General features: G+C 38.6%; 2 protein-coding genes across 2 annotated transcripts; one reads left to right on the top strand and one right to left on the bottom strand.

Annotated features, from left to right (window-relative positions):
- The first annotated feature begins 2,646 nt into the window (after positions 1-2,646).
- Positions 2,647-11,178, top strand: LOC141908382 (neprilysin-1-like). The gene is made up of 18 exons (XM_074798419.1): positions 2,647-2,788; positions 4,346-4,429; positions 4,643-4,848; positions 5,610-5,792; positions 5,883-5,969; positions 6,261-6,385; positions 6,465-6,567; positions 6,956-7,075; positions 7,617-7,715; positions 7,995-8,072; positions 8,158-8,261; positions 8,352-8,410; positions 8,642-8,761; positions 9,240-9,370; positions 9,452-9,517; positions 9,751-9,846; positions 10,017-10,093; positions 10,177-11,178. The coding sequence occupies exons 1-18, from the start codon at positions 2,647-2,649 to the stop codon at positions 10,274-10,276; spliced, it is 1,980 nt and encodes a 659-aa protein (XP_074654520.1). The 3' UTR covers positions 10,277-11,178.
- A 309-nt stretch (positions 11,179-11,487) lies between these two features.
- Positions 11,488-16,418, bottom strand: LOC141909128 (spermidine synthase-like). Its single transcript, XM_074799512.1, has 8 exons — positions 15,132-16,418; positions 13,776-13,921; positions 13,604-13,695; positions 13,186-13,339; positions 12,740-12,823; positions 12,180-12,325; positions 11,909-12,031; positions 11,488-11,700 (listed from the first exon to the last, which is right to left on the bottom strand). Exons 1-8 carry the CDS (start codon positions 15,266-15,268, stop codon positions 11,686-11,688), a joined length of 897 nt encoding a protein of 298 aa, XP_074655613.1. The 5' UTR covers positions 15,269-16,418; the 3' UTR covers positions 11,488-11,685.
- Between the last annotated feature and the right edge of the window lie 706 nt (positions 16,419-17,124).

Here is a 17,124-nt window from a genome sequence, read left to right as displayed (position 1 = left end):
ATCGAAATCGTCAAAAATTGTTCACTACACATGTCTTATATATCTTGAAAACATGAATTTATATTTATTACTAACAATGACGTCACAGTTGGAATTCAAAGCAGACGAAAAAAGGCCTGGCATCGTTTTTCATCTGTCAGAACTATGGTGGCTGATTAGTATGGTGGCTGATTAGGGCCAAGTAAAAAAAAAAAAATTCGTGGAATATACCATGCAAAAAATATATTGCATCGTTTCTGCGTCCGTTTCTGCGCGGCGCAAAAACGAAATTTACCGCGCTAAAACGCGCCAAAACGAGCGCAGAAACGAAATTTCGTTTTAGCGCCCGTTTTGGCGCGTTTCTGCGCGGTGATTTCTCGTTTTTGCGCCGCGCAAAAACGAAGTTCGTTTCTGCGTCCGTTTTTGCGCCGCGCAAAAACGAAATTTACCGCGCAGAAACGCGCCAAAACGAGCGCAGAAACGAACTTTCGTTTTAGCGCCCGTTTTGGCGCGTTTTAGCGCGGTGATTTCTCGTTTTTGCGCCCCGCAAAAACGAACTTCGTTTATGCGTCCATTTTTACCACGTGGTGCAGTCCCGAGCCGTGCATTCTAGGTCACAACGGCACCACGTGGTAACTACACGCGCACGCCCTACTCTCTTCTCAACCGTGAATATAACCACTATTCTTGACGCACTGGCTACCGCATCAAAACGTCAATTTTACAAATATTTAATTTGAATTTGTTTACTTTTAAGTGAAGGCAGTGCTACTGGCTTTCGTAAAAAATCAGAAAATCACCGATAAAGGAAGTTTTATTGCGTATAAACGTAACTCTGAAAATTAAATTAATTAGAAAATAATTGGTATAATAATACAACGTTTTAAGGCCGTAATTAGTATCACGAGATGAACCCTGGCGCCACCATCCGACCAAAATTACCGCGCATGAACGAAGAAACGAAGTTCGTTTTTGCGCGGCGCAAAAACGAGAAATCACCGCGCTAAAACGCGCCAAAACGGGCGCTAAAACGAAAGTTCGTTTCTGCGCTCGTTTTAGCGCGTTTCTGCGCGGTAAATTTCGTTTTTGCGCCGCGCAAAAACGGACGCAGAAACGAAGTTCGTTTTTGCGCGGCGCAAAAACGAGAAATCACCGCGCAGAAACGCGCCAAAACGGGCGCTAAAACGAACGTTCGTTTCTGCGCTCGTTTTGGCGCGTTTCTGCGCGGTAAATGTCGTTTTTGCGCCGCGCAAAAACGGACGCAGAAACTAAGTTCGTTTTTGCGGGGCGCAAAAACGAGAAATCACCGCGCTAAAACGCGCCAAAACGGGCGCTAAAACGAAGGTTCGTTTCTGCGCTCGTTTTGGCGCGTTTCTGCGCGGTAAATTTCGTTTTTGCGCCCCGCAAAAACGGACGCAGAAACGAAGTTCGTTTTTGCGGGGCGCAAAAACGAGAAATCACCGCGCTAAAACGCGCCAAAACGGGCGCTAAAACGAAGGTTCGTTTCTGCGCTCGTTTTGGCGCGTTTCTGCGCGGTAAATTTCGTTTTTGCGCCCCGCAAAAACGGACGCAGAAACGAAGTTCGTTTTTGCGGGGCGCAAAAACGAGAAATCACCGCGCTAAAACGCGCCAAAACGGGCGCTAAAACGAAATTTCGTTTCTGCGCTCGTTTTGGCGCGTTTTAGCGCGGTAAATTTCGTTTTTGCGCCGCGCAGAAACGGACGCAGAAACGATGCAATATATTTTTTGCATGGTATATTGCACGAAATTTTTTTTTTTTAACTTGGCCCTAATCAGCCACCATACAAAACGCACACGAGTACTGACAATTAATTAGTACGTCATACATCAGCGCCGCTTTGGTTTTGCGGATAATATCAGAACTAAATAAGGCTTGAGTGTCTATTGTTCGCAGGTTTTATACTGTCGCTTATTTCTGCCGGATCAAGATCACCTTGTGAACAACGTGAATAGCAATTTATATATAGCCTGAAAAAATGTGGTCTCCTGAAGAGTCAATAATCTCACCATTCTCGAAATAGAAGTTAATTGAGATAATTGATTAAAAAAACGAATCACACTACAAAGAGACATGACATTATTTAATCGTTGTCCGGATATAACGTCTGTCTGTAAGTGTCAGCCCACGTTATCACGTTATCTAACGGTTACACACTCGTGACCACTCCTACAGGCAACGACACTGGAGGCTTAGATCTTAAAACCAGAATACAGAACCAATAGGCCTATGCAAGGTGGGATTGGTAGAATGTTTTATTCAAATTGAATGGTAGGCCTATTGGAAATATTGGTCCAGTAGCCTGTTATCGAGTCGACCAACCCGACCGATATAGCGACACCGAGATCGTTAACTGCGATGGAGTATTGACCCGCCCTCGGTCACATATCGATATAGCAGAACCTGTTACCGTCGGCTCCGATATTAAAAGTAGATTTCTGAGATCCAACAGCTAAATCACTCCGTCATTTTCATTTTATGCTTGTATTGAGAACGACCATCCCTATATACCGGGTTGATCTGGTTAAGGTTACATTGTTCAATTCTGAATTGCCGATCGCTAACTGTTGATATACGTTATGCTGAATTCGTTGAAACTTTCTCGCTTTGTTTTCTTTTCAAAAAAAGCTGCCAAAATCATGGAAGCTATGGACACGACGGTCAAACCGTGCGATAACTTTTATCAATTCGCCTGCGGCATGTGGGTGAAAAAACATATAATACCGGACGATAAACCAAAAATCAATACGTTTATAGAACTTAAAGATGGATTAAGAATTAGTTTGAAAGGTACACGACGGGGTATACCCGCACGTTCTACTCATCAGCTACGCTTCTCAGTGCTGCCCTGTAACGAGCTTTTTAGAACTAGCATGCTATATTCTGTAGTTTTAATTTTTATGTAGTTTACTGGTGTATGGCTTGTTTATCTATTTTTAATGATATCCAATTTCTTTATCTGTTTCTCATTTTGCGAGGTTTGAATAATCTAACCAAACTTCACGACTGCTTCCTGAGTTGAGAGAGAGCCTAATTTGCATAAATCATTCATTTCTCAACTCCGGTCAAGGTCGAGGTCTTCTCACACTTCAATGGACATGAACGTTTTTTGGTCGGTTACTATACTGGTCAAAAGGGTAAACAAAACATTATTAGAATTCGGGAATCATGCTTGTCCATGTGCGTTACGAGTATTGCTCACATCATGCGATATATTGGCAGTCAAATGGCCGTCAGTTTGTCGCTTGTCGTTTTATAACAGTTTCACTTAGATTATTTCAAATGAAAGCTTTCATACCGGTTTTATTATCGTAGTATATAAAACCAGCTACAACCAAAATCAACGAGAAAACGTTCATAGTCTGTAAACGGGCCAGTTGTACAGTGATGGCTTATATTTAGGAACTGTCTTCGGCCACCTTAGTTCTATAGCCAATCTATCAACTTAAGATCAGTATATTGACTCAAAACTACACCACGTTTAGACTTCAGTCACAACTGCACAACTGGTCCCTGGATCTTTTATAACTTATATATTTCTGGTGAGGTGAAGTGATGCATGAATAAACAGTAGAAGTCCTTTGCCACTGTTGGGGCCAATGAAAAATATGACGTTATAACGAATTTGGCAACGTTATAAAAAATCTTATTTCCTTTGAGTTTGAGTTAAATTGTGGGAATGTGATCTCTGAAAGATGCTGGCGTTTAGAGAGCGGTGTGGCAGCGTTATAACGGACTTTGACTGTACTATAATCTCATGTAGCACGTTATTATTTGATGTTGTTTTTAGCTAGTATGATTTTATCTTCGGTGGATGTGGAAGTGGAACCTTGCGATGATTTTTACGGGTTTGCTTGCGGTATTTGGGATAGGACTCATCCTATACCGGACGAAAAATCCGGTTATAACGTGTTCGAGAAGTTACTCGATAATGTACAAGTTATGTTGAGAGGTATGTTCTGCCCCGGTCCCCAAAACCTCTCCTGGTCATCTCACTGTCCCTGCAACAAAAACAACTGTTAGTTAAAAGGTAAATACAGTAGTAGAATAACCACGATCGGACGCGAGTCTCTGGTGAGAGAACGAATCAATTTCGCATACTTTAGATTTTGATATTTTAATGAATTTCGTTTTCAAATTCTTAAATAGAAAGTTTTATAAGCGAGAAAACTTTCACGATGTATTTTCTTTATTTCTGTTTGACCATGATCAATAAATAAATCATTCGAAAGACAGTTTAAATTACATATCAATTTTGCCCGTGAAAGAATTGATGAATGATGTTGTTTAATATTGATACTGGTTTTAAAACCAGCCCTGATGAATTGTGTATTTATTCATTGTCAGGTTTGTTAGAAGAGCCGACCACAGAATCAGACTCGGACGCCCGAAATAAAGCTAAAGTGTTGTATAAATCCTGTATGAACACGAGTAAGTATCAGCCATATCAAACCGCAGCCATATTGAAAACAGGGATATACTTCACTGGGGAGGGTTAGTTCTATAGATCAAGCAGCTCAAGCCGTACGAAGACTTAGGTGTTAGCGCTCCGAGCAAAATAAACTTAAGAATGCACAGCCTTACCACGACAGGTATTATATGCCGCTCCAGATTAATTTACTTTTCTCATGTCATTTTTTGTAGCCCAAATTAAAGTGATCGGTGACGGTCCATTACGTAAGGTATTAGACACGTTGGACGGGTGGCCGGTCGTTGCTGGAAAATGGGACGAAAATCTGTGGAATTTGGAGGAAAAGCTGGCGTTTCTTCGTGTGAAGTATCACGCGCCGTTATTAGTGAAATCATACGTAGGAATAGACGATAGAAATTCATCAGCTTATGTGCTTACAGTACGTACCTTTATCAGTGCGAGACAAGGGGTCAGTTAATCAGGGGTCAGTTACTCAGGGTCAGTTAATCAGGGGTCAGTTACTCAGTGGTCAGTTAATCAGGGGTCAGGTAATAAGGGGTCAGTTACTCAGTGGTCAGTTAATCAGGGGTCAGGTAATAAGGGGTCAGTAAATCAGGAGTTGCTTCTGAGTTGCTCAAAATTGGTTTATTAAAGATAACAATCACAGATAAATGCTGTAATAACAATGCAATGTCAATTATCGCTTTGCCAGTTATCCATTGGTTAAAACTGTCCCCAATATCACCCATAAATCCCAGTACAATAACTACCCTATAGTTCCCAGTACCACGCAATTTCACAATTCTCTTAGAAATCATTAAACTCGTATATACCGAATAGTTTTGATGTCACACACGTCTTTAACAAGTGCGAATTCAATTCGGTTTCTGCTCATTAAATTCAAACCGGACGCGAAATTCTCACATAAAAACATCTTCTAATGATAATAAGCGACGTATTGACGGCGAAGTTAAACCTATTTCATGTGTCATCGTCTGTTTCTTAATACGGCAATTTATATCCCGCATACGACACGTGGAAGGCGCTTTCCTTGCGAATAGAAACCCGTAGTTAATGAAGCTACTAGGCGAAAATAATTGGTTTTAGTGACTAATTTGTTTTCGCAGCTTACGAAGAATGTCGAAACAATTTATCAGAGTTGTGGTTTTATGTCTAATTGGTTTTTGTGAATTTGTTTAGGTGAATCAGGCGGGACTGGGTATGCCTAGTAGAGACTACTACTTGCAGGATATCGACTCGTTACATATAAACGCCTATAAGGAATTCATGACGAACGTTGCCGGCATTCTCGGAGCCGACCCAATTCGGGCTAAAAAAGAACTCGCCGAAGATGTACTGAACTTTGAAATACAGCTGGCCAACGTGAGTCCAATTATGATTATGCCACCCGCTTAAAGACAATTCTTGATAGAAATATTTTGCAATCAAATGTTTGTGTTCGGTATTTGGCAGATTACAAAATCGTTGTCGGAACAACACGATGCCGATGCCGCTTACGAGAAAATGACCTTGAAACAATTACGTAATGAAGTACCGCAGGTTAGTGATTGGTAGCAGACGATCCTATACATAGATCATCACCGTGAAAATTGAATTGTTTCAAATCATAGGCAAATCTAAGAAATTTTAAGATATTTATCTAGCGATGGAATTTATAGTCTGACAGTCGCTTTAGTCATCAAAACTACATGGGTAGCACAATTGAGACAAATTGAGATTTCTACGAAATTCTAAGATTCGGTCATATTTTGGAATAAGTGATCCTAGATTTCTGTTTATCCTCTCATCATCTTGATTTCAATCTAATGATAGATAATTTTTAATGCGCAGATTGACTGGTTGAAATACTTTAGAGGATTCATTCCGGCAGAACTGGACGAGACCGAAGAAGTGATTGTACTTGCGAAATCTTATCTGAAAAATCTCGGAATTCTTATTCGTAAAACACCGAAAAGGTATAGGTACAAATATATTCCAATCAACCTTTATCACTCACCATAGATAAACATATTAGATCTAAGTCTTATTTTTCAGGATAATCTCGAACTATCTATTATGGCGGATAGTAATGGCGTACGCGCCTGAGTTGACGGATGACTTCACCATTCAGAGGAACATGTACATGAAAGTCATCCAGGTAAAATAATTGGCAATATAACCGGGAGCATGTTCGACTAGAATGATATTGGCTTTACTTACAGTTCCGCAGTCGTGAGTTAGAGTTGACTCTGAACTCAGGATCCAGTTCAACAGCTGTGAGTTAGAGTTAACTCTGAACTCAGGATCCAGTTCCGCAGTTGAGTCAAATCTGAACTCACAACTGTAGAACTGGATCTTGATTCTGTTGGCTAGAGCTACGAGCAATCATCTTGAGATGCTTGATTGCTTATAGGCTAAAGTTAAATGCTCCGTTTTGATAATAATGTGTACTATTGTATTATATAATTTCACTTTTGACAATCTGTTTGAGTGACACTGTTATGCATGTTATCTAAAAGTGAAGATGGGACGGTTTATTTTCGTAGGGAGTTGGCAGAGATAAGGCCAGATGGCAGAAATGTGTTGAGCTGGTCAACGAACGGTTTGGAATGGGTGTAGGAGCCCTGTTTATCAGAGATAACTTCAAAAAGGAAAGCAAGGATACGGTATGTCAGGAATATAGCTACCACTGAGAAACTGTCAACCACTTGTTTACATAGCTACCACTGGAGGTACATAGCTACCACTGGAGGAACATAGCTACCACTGGAGGAGCATAGCTACCACTGGAGGAGCATAGCCACCAGTGGAGGAGCATAGCTACCACTGGAGGAGCATAGCTACCACTGGAGGAACATAGCTACCACTGGAGGAGCATAGCTACCACTGGAGGAGCATAGCTACCACTGGGGGAGCATAGCCACCAGTGGGAAGCTATCAACCACATGTGTGCATATAACTACCACTGGACAACATAGCTACCAGTGGAAAAAGATAGCTACAACTGGGGAACATAGCTTCCACTGGGAAACATAGCTTCCACTGGAGAACTTATCAAATCCTACTACGAATACAACCACATTACTTAGATTATTTCACAAAAAGACACACATGGATGGCAGCACAGTTAGATAAACCATTTGAAACATTCTAGTAATATTTTTCGTATGATTTCTACAATTTGACGACTGTAATTTATTTTGACAGGCGCTTGAGATGATACACAACATCCGTGAAGCGTTCAATGAATTACTACTGGAGAATGATTGGATGGATGCTAAAACTAAAGCAGTAGCAAAGGAAAAGGTACCGATAAATACCAGAACGATAAAGGAAGCGTTTATGTCCTGCGAGTTTCTCTCTACTCATCTTTAAAACATTTGCCAAAAATTAACATAATCGATTGTCCTGGAATTTCGCTAGATGTGCATCGTTCAGATTCATAATAATTGGACACCACTTTGAATAGAGACAGTTCAATGCGCTTCAAAAGGCCGCCATTTTGGAGAGATCTATGAAACTCGCTTCTACATGTATTACAACATTATCCTACCCATATTTGGAGGAAAAATTGTATATTTTTAGGCTGATGCAATGAATGAAAGGATCGGGTACCCAGAATTCATCACTAAACCGGATGAATTGAATAGCTATTATAAAAGGGTAAGTTCGATAAAGGCAGCAGAATTTCTACTAATAAATAACCGACTGATATCAATCAACGTTTCATCTATTTTCTAATCTTTAGCTTGAATTTACGGAGGATCATTTTTTCGATAACGTACTGAAGATTGAACAGTTCGACGCGAAGAGAAACTTTGAAAAATTACGACATTCAGTGGATAAAAACAGGTCAGATTCATCTTTACGTATCCAGTTATATCTGTTTAACTAAAGGATCGGTCCATTTAATATTTCAATATCAAATATATGTATTTACAGTTGGGAACAAGAACCAGCCATCGTCAATGCCTTCTATAATCCGAATACCAATGATATAGGTAAGGGGCCCAGCTATCAGCTTTTAACTCGTTAAAACATGATAATCGCAGTTCTACAGTTGTGAGTTACCTCTGAACTCTGGACCCAGTTCCACAGTTGTGAGTTAGAGTTAACTCTGAGATGAAGTTTAATCTAACTATTTAACTGTGAGTGAACTGTGGAACTGAGTCTCTATAGTTTACTTGAAATGTGAAACCGAATGAATGTTTTAATGATGATATTATTTGTAGTGTTTCCGGCTGGGATTTTACAACCGTTGTTTTATAGCGCTGATTTCCCGAAATCGTTGAACTACGGAGGAATCGGAGTTGTAATAGGTCACGAGATCACTCACGGATTCGACGATAAAGGTAAATGCGACCTAAACACGACCCGTTACATCACCGATAGTACGGTTTATATACATCCCGTCTATTAATCTTAGAAATTACGTTTTTAGAAGAATATTTGAAGTTTGGTCATCTTTTCAAATCGAATTAATTTCTCAATGTTCTATTTTGTTGTTTCTATGATTTGTGTTAAGAAAATAAACCATTTTGATCGTTAATACTTTCATTAAAGGTTTTAAAAACAATTTGAAATACTAAATACGATTTCTATAGTTATTCCCTGACACCTGACGATGACCACGAGAGCGAGTTCGAAACGTCGTGTATTTTGGTTTCAATTCTCGATGAATAAAATTCGTTTCTAATCTCTTAAATTCTGTGTGGGTTTAAACTTATTATCTGCATGTTCTCCGCATCAGAGGCATCAGCACCGGGGCTATTCCACAATATCATTAAAAGGCTTGATAAATTTATACATAAGTACTTTCTTCATTCATAGGACGACAATTTGATAAAGATGGAAACATGAGAAAATGGTGGACGAATGAAACGATTGAAGCTTTCAGGAATCGGGCTCAGTGCATGATAGATCAGTACTCACAGTTCAAACTAGAGCCGTTCGGGCTTCCAGTAATCAGCGCAAACCGATTGACTGTTTTATCAGCTGTATAAAGTACGTGTGATCGTAACGATTCGGTTTTTTAAATCTAGATCGATGGCAGAAATACTCAAGGAGAAAACATTGCGGATAATGGCGGTTTGAAAGAATCATATCGTGTAAGTATAACCGAATTGTTTTCAGATCTTCAGGTCTATATCTATCTAAAGCTTAGCAAAAATACTTAACATATTCATGACCAGTTTTCCGTCTAACTTGAATAAAAATCGTGTATTTCGAGAGAAAGCGACGGTAAAAACTGTTTGATTAATCCAATTTTGGCAATAGTTCTCGACACCCTGTCGCGTTGTCACTATTTATAATCGTGTCTCGAATGTGTGTTTCATTGCAGGCATATCAGAAATGGGTGGAAAAGAACGGAGAGGAACAACCCCTACCAGGAATAGGATTAACACATAATCAATTATTCTTCCTCAATTTCGCACAGGTAGAAATAGATATAAATAAAAGAAATAGTAATGAAAAATACCAAAAACATATAGAAATTTTTAGAAATATCCATATACTATATTAGCATTTTGATACCATATAATACTATATATTTAATACTATATAATTGTGAGAGTATAGTTTTATATATTGAATGTGTTGTTGTAGATCTGGTGTGGTAATATGCGAGACGAGGAAGCTTTACATACAATAAGAACCTCAGTGCACAGTCCTGGCCAAATCAGGTAAATATTACTTATACCAGACCCACAGATTGAAGCGTCCGAATAGACGTAATCTAATGAACTTATTTAACTTTCTACTTCAGAGTTTTAGGACCGTTGTCCAATTCGGCAGATTTCGCCAAGGCGTATAATTGTCCTAAAGGAAGTCGTATGAATCCACATCATAAATGTTCGGTTTGGTAAACTATAGATTGTAGCAGCAGCAGCAGCAGCAGCAGCGTGGGCGGAAACAGAGATAACGTTACTGAATTATTTATCTACGAAAAATAATGTCTATGTTGTAAAAAAAAGTCAGCCGAATGCGGCAGTGAAATAAGAGAACTCGTAAGGAAGAGAAGGTTGAATTTCGGCACTGAAGGTGAAGGTACACTGAAGTTACAGTGCAAACATTCATGTATATAAACAGTAATTCAGTCAGTCAGTCACTCAGTCAGGCAGTCAAATAATTTTATATAAGTAAATTGTGAATGTTTTAATGTGAATTCAATAAACAACAAAAAACTTGATGTCGAAAATATTGAATTCATTTCGTTTGTTTTATCAAAAAATACGTATAAATGTGTTGAAAATTGTGTATATATTAAACATATTGTAAAATGCAAGTTTTGTACTAAATACTGAAGCCAGGGGGCGCTGTGACGTCTCGCCCTCGCAGGCCACGAGGGTCAGTTGGCTGACTCCGACCCGGTAGTTTCGGCCGCGGGAGGCATCGGATCCGGGCTATAGCGAGGATCTATTTGAGAATTTGAATTCATCTCGGGACGGTTTGCATTTATCAGTGTCTGTTTGGATTACAGTTCGATGATTAACATGTGGAAAATGCTAAAATTCAGATGAACCAAATCTTAATTTCTCGATCAACGAAACTCGAATGTACGATTTATGCAACGGGTATACTATACATGTATATATGTTACCAAATCAGTCCTCTAGGGGGCGTTAGTTGTTTGTACATTATCTCATCCTCAAGGGGGCACAAACCTCGTGTCTACTTTACTTTCTATCTTGTAGTTCCATTCGACGTAAAAATACGAATCTTGGTGGTTTTAAACAATATTGACTATTTTAATAATATTCAATGAATGTTATCGATCGATCATTTTGTACGTCACGTTTCTCTGTGTATTTTCTATGTTATCTTTGAATCTTAGATAAATTATTCTAAATGTGTCTTGTTTTAAATTTCTTCGTCAATATATAATGTGTATACACTCCTCGACTGGCAAGCTGGAGATCGCCGTTTCGAGTCCTACGAGTCGGGAGATCGGACCAAGCTTTACATTTGTAAAATGTCTGTTCCAAATTGGTCCCCTCTATTTTAGACCGGTCCAATATGAATGGACCGATAAAACCGGTGTCTGGTGATAAGAAACTTCAACAAACAAACAAATTCATTCTTACGATTGAAAAATATATAGATTTATTTTTTTCACTTGTCATCTATTAAAAAGTGGAATGATGATTTCATTAAAAAATCTCAGCAAATTTGACTAGCAGTTTCTAGTACACAGTGAATTGAGCATATATAACATACAGAATACACGCAGACAGACAGACAGTAGCCTCTGACAGATGACACCCATTCAAAATATTCAACTTGAAAGTTCCTGAAAACAGAAAAACAATAATTACAAAATATTAATAAAATCATGTTTCTTTGAGTGAAACGAAACTGGCACAGAAGTCGTCACAGTTGTGAAGATCATATCACGTAGTAGTCGGATGACTTATAAAAAATTGAATTGCAAATATAAATTGAGATTTAAAAAAAAATAGAAATGTCTTCAACAGTATATTCAAAATGTTTGAAATTACCTGACGGGCAAATCTGGGTAACATGAAAGCGCCTCGATGGGCTTCAGGGCTGTAATACCGCAATTTCATTGAATCTAATTCTGCGTTAGAAGGTTCACGTAAAGGTCTTTTGAAATCAGTTTCCTGAACAAAGAAAATCAGATAATTGAAATTCTACTGAGATTCCAAAATACCGGGTAAATAGCTTAAGTCGAGGAGCTTAAATACTGAACATCATCAATCGGTAAATGATGTTTAAAAGAGATTCTTAGGTGAAAATACTTCAACGTACTGGATTTTTACTGCATAAAATCATTCCAATCTGTCCAGCAGGGTAAGTGGGTATCGTCAAAAATCCATAGTCGACAACGGGAAATAGTTTTTTTGAGAAATCGGCCATTTCTTTAATTAAATCCATATGAAGCCAAATGCATTCACCTAAAATTTAAAAAAAAAATGTGTATGAAATGTTCTATGCTCAGACATGATACAAGTGTTTTAATAGTTATTAAAATTTATTCTTATCTAATCACAAAACGTATTTTTGTCATATTTATACAGAGGATAAGGAGATTAGACTTATTCAGCACACATTACAAGTATCATACTCTAAATTACTGACATATATATGAACTGATATGCAAATCCAGACCATATCGGATGATCACATACTGCACAAGTTCAGTCAGAATTGAAATATCAGGTCGATAACGTTTTTTTATATCTAAACTTCTATTTGAACAGAATGAAAGTTCAAATTGAACTATTTCATCGAGAGTTTGAATGTTGAATGAAGAGTTAATTTAAGATATTTTAGGTAAATTATCGTTGTATATAACTGAGTTAACAAACCTTGACAGCAGAGCAATCCGTCTGGTTTAAGAGCTGATTTCATCAGTTCATAGTACGGCTTCTGGAACAAGGATTCCGCCAGTCCTGATCAAATAAATCAAAGCGACTTGTCATTAATCTTAAGATACACAATATCCGTGTAATATGAATGTACGAGAGTAATACTGATAATGGCTTAGATTTAAAGCCGAAACATTGCTCCAAATCATAAACCTTTTCTACTCGAGAACTTTAAATCTTTGGCTGAAATTGGGATTTCTAATTAAGAAAATTGATTTATAATATCGCAGTTTATTATCATTGTAGCCATTAGGACTATCATCAAGGGTTTAAAAGGCTAATTTTGGGGGATTCTAAGGGCTACTTAAGGGTTACTTTCAGGACTTATAAGGACTTTTTCTAAGGAACTTTAAGAACTATTTGTACTGCGTGACTTTAACATATACCGATAGGATCTGATGAATCAGTGATTATAACATCAAATTCTCCAGTGTGATTCTTCATGAATTCAAACCCATCTCCGATATGCTGCAGTAGTTTAGGACTGCTGTATCCACTAGCCATGTTTGGTAGATATTCTTTACAAACTTTAATCACTTTCTGAAAAAGATTATCATAAAATTTTAGTCTGTATTCATAAAGGAGACTAAAATAGACTGTGGGTCATGAACAGTGGAACTGTGGGTCATATATAGACAGTGGAACTGTGGGTCATACATACACAGTGGAACTGTGGGTCATACATACACAGTGGAACTGTGGGTCATACATACACAGTGGAACTGTGGGTCATACATACACAGTGGAACTAAGGTCATGAACAGTGGATTGTGATTTGTGGATTACATATGTCATATGAATTACCTCATCTATTTCATACTGAACTATTTGTTCAACGTCTGGGTTTTTGGACAATTCTCTTATAACCCCTCCATCACCGCCCCCTATTTCAGCACCTGCAGTTAGAATAATAACTGTTAAACTTTCATTACATCAGAAAACATTCATTCAAAAATTGAGACCAGATTAAATTAACACTGTTTTTTTAAGTATATCGCTACCTTTTTAGGGTTAGGATGAGAGAAACAGGGAACGTGAGCCATCATTTCCTGGTACGAATATTCATCTCTATCGGTGCATTGTATTACACCATCGAGTACTAACACTTTACCAAACATTTTACTACAATTACAGCAAATACAATACTTTAAATATAATTTCACTTTAAAAAAACAAACAGTCTAACCGCAGTTTAGGTCACCTTTCCACTATGAGGCGTAAAGTGTTGTTTAAAAAATAGTGTTGTTAGAGGGTCTCCTAAACCAAAAAACTGCAGTCGCCGAGTAATTGCAGTTACTAATACTAGATGACCAGCCCCACGCACGAGACTGATTGATGCGATTACATTTTCAACCACCGACTATCCCACTCCCAGCATCCCTGTAGGTGACACGATAGCACTGCAGCGATTCTTCATACAAAATTACATCAATGAGTGACATATGATAGATTGGAATATTACAGATCACAGGCCGCAGGGAGGGGCTTGTATTTGAAGTTTGGGGGTGAACTGTAGCTTAGATCATCAAGTATCCCTGGCTGGTACTATATATACATACAGTACCAGGGATAGGCCTACTACCGGTATACTATGCTACAGACTACAGTTCACCCCCAAACTTCAAATTACAAGCCCATCATATGATACAGTTCACCAAGAATCTTAGTGTCTGATGTACCACAGACACTAAGATGCGAACGACATTTTCTCGATACTTTTAGATCACTGCAGCTTTAAACCACCAGAAATCCAGTTTCACTAAACCGATTGTGAAAAATAAACTATCGTTACAAACCTCATACATTCAGTTTTCTTATTATTATATTCATTTGGAGGTTCATTCATCATAGTCTGTGCTTGATGCGATATAAATACAGAAATAGCAAAAATGACACCATTTTTTCACTTTGAAACTAGGCATTGTAACACTGTAGTTCGTTAGCAACAAGACAACTTGAGCGATGCGTGTCTCATCGCTAAACAGCGCATCATTTTTGTATCTTAAATTTAATCGTACTAAAATCAGATTTATCGTCAAAATGTTATAATGAACAAACGTAAGACATCATAAGGTTAGTGTAGATAGTTTATTCATCAAAATCGGTTGTTTATTTGCTGAGATATCGCAGTTTGAACACGGACAAAAAAGCCGACCAAATTCTGGTCGGCAACTGTACAGCGAATTTGAATGCACGCGTCTGGGTGGTTGGTTACACTAGGATCGTAGAGCGACGGAGATCACTGGTGGAGACAACCGCTGCCAGTGCTGGGTGAAATGATACAGATAGTCACTAAACAAAACAGTATTTGACGTTTTTCCGTTTTTTTTACCTCTGTAGAATAAGGATGTGCTGAAAGTCTGATTTCTCATCAAATAAAACCTTCTCCACCTCTAAACTGACTCCATACCCGGGCCACATCTCTGATTTATCCGTAAACCAATCATTCTCTAATTTATCCGCTGCCATATTAACGCTACCTGTAGTTAGTTACCTAATCGTTGGTGGTAAGCTTTTTATAATCGGATGGGCTGTGGTTTGTGAAAATATCCGATCGTGAAACTAAACCACAGACAGGTTACTGACTACGCTACCTGCAGCCCTTCCCCGCTGACACTGTGTGTTTAGGATCCAACAAGTTTTACGTCAAGCGACATGCGATATCAGTCAATCGAGCTAAGTGCAGACAGAAACCGCGTAGAACTGCGGAACGGACGTAGCATATTTGACGCGTGGATCGGACGTCCAGACCGTTAGGCGAACCCGGCCCGCAGCGCCGGGGAGACACGGCAATCCATAGGGCCTCGTATCAGAGTTGTAGGTATTGTAAAAACGATAACCTGTTAACTCCAGTGTCTATAATGTATATACAATTTTCTATAGACAACTGGATTAACAGATCAGATGGCACTACCTTTACAACTCCGGAAATCCGTCACGTTGACTGCGACCGGCCGGTCCGGCCAGCAATGAGAGCCCTTGAATCCTTGCTAACCAATATTGACAAGAGCAAGTATCGCCACGGCCCCCGTGCTGTAACGCCGATGACCACAGCCCTGGCTAGACTCAAAGTGTCCCAAATAATCTCAAACTTAGTCTAAATTTATAAATAATAATTATTTTCTGCTTTGAAATCGTTCTCCTGAATGACCGTTGATAAAATGTTTGTAAATGGCATTTTTGTCATCTCACTGTCTTTATGCGTGATACATACTATGAGTCAGAAGTACCTAAAATATTTCTTATCCGAATTTCGGATATATGAGCTTATCTTATCATGTGTTTAGTCATTCGATTTAATAGTAACATATCAACAAGGCACAGTTATCGCACGAGTCTATTCAACCCTCTGATAAAGCTCGTATAAAGATCCCCCACTCTCTGTTTTAAGCCTTTAGGTCCTATAATGATATTTTCAAATGTTACAAAAAATAAACATCCAACTGATTGAAATTAATTGAATAAACTTCTAAATCGCCATTCTTAAACAGGTGCCCGTCCACAACAGGTGCTCGTATCGATGCGGAAATTGCGTATAGAGAACATTGCTGACGTCATCATCTTCGTGCTAAACATATCTGGTTACTGGATGTATGAAACAACAATCCATGCTGCAGTTATAAAAACGCGACGCAAGGTTTATCAGAAAAACCGTATGGAAAATAGACCAAGGCCAACTCGCAATCTTAAAACCATCAGACGACTTGATAAAATAATTTCCACGTAAATATCGATCGAGGTGCTCTTGATGATTTAGAATTTTACGACCAGCGGAACAAATGATATTCCACTGTACATATCTATGATCTACATGTATAAATCATTATCTATTGCTTCAATAGGGAAGTTTCCAGTTTCCAGTTACCATAATAATCTTAATGAAAGGAAATATGAAAACTCTACGAAGGAAATTATTCGCTAGTAATAAACATTAATAAATTGATTTATTAGATTTGTAAAATAAAATGTAGGAATTGTTAGAGGTTTGGACAGCCCCCCCCCCCCTCCCTCCTCCTCCCTTAAGGAAATCTTGGAAGTCAGATACTCAGATGTGCGGATTGTTTGATGATAAAACGAGGGTCTAAATAAATAAAAGAATTTGATAGTAAGATGTACATCATGTTTTTAATACATATGTAGTTGTAAGTGTAGAGTTTCGGCTTTGAGAACGTAAACATCGCGCTGTGAACTGAGACGACCATGTATAGGTCCGCGGGGACCCGGGGTCTGGCGCCTTCTATAATCCCCCTCCCCCTCTCCTCCGCCAAACTCTAGTTAAAGATAGTAAAAATTTCACTGCACCCTTTCCCCATCTTATTCCTACT

The sequence above is a fragment of the Tubulanus polymorphus genome, chromosome 7, assembly GCF_964204645.1.
Source record: "Tubulanus polymorphus chromosome 7, tnTubPoly1.2, whole genome shotgun sequence".
In the NCBI taxonomy this organism is placed as follows: domain Eukaryota; kingdom Metazoa; phylum Nemertea; class Palaeonemertea; order Tubulaniformes; family Tubulanidae; genus Tubulanus; species Tubulanus polymorphus.
Note: the sequence above shows the minus strand (reverse complement) of the source record. Positions and strands in the feature narration are given on the sequence as shown.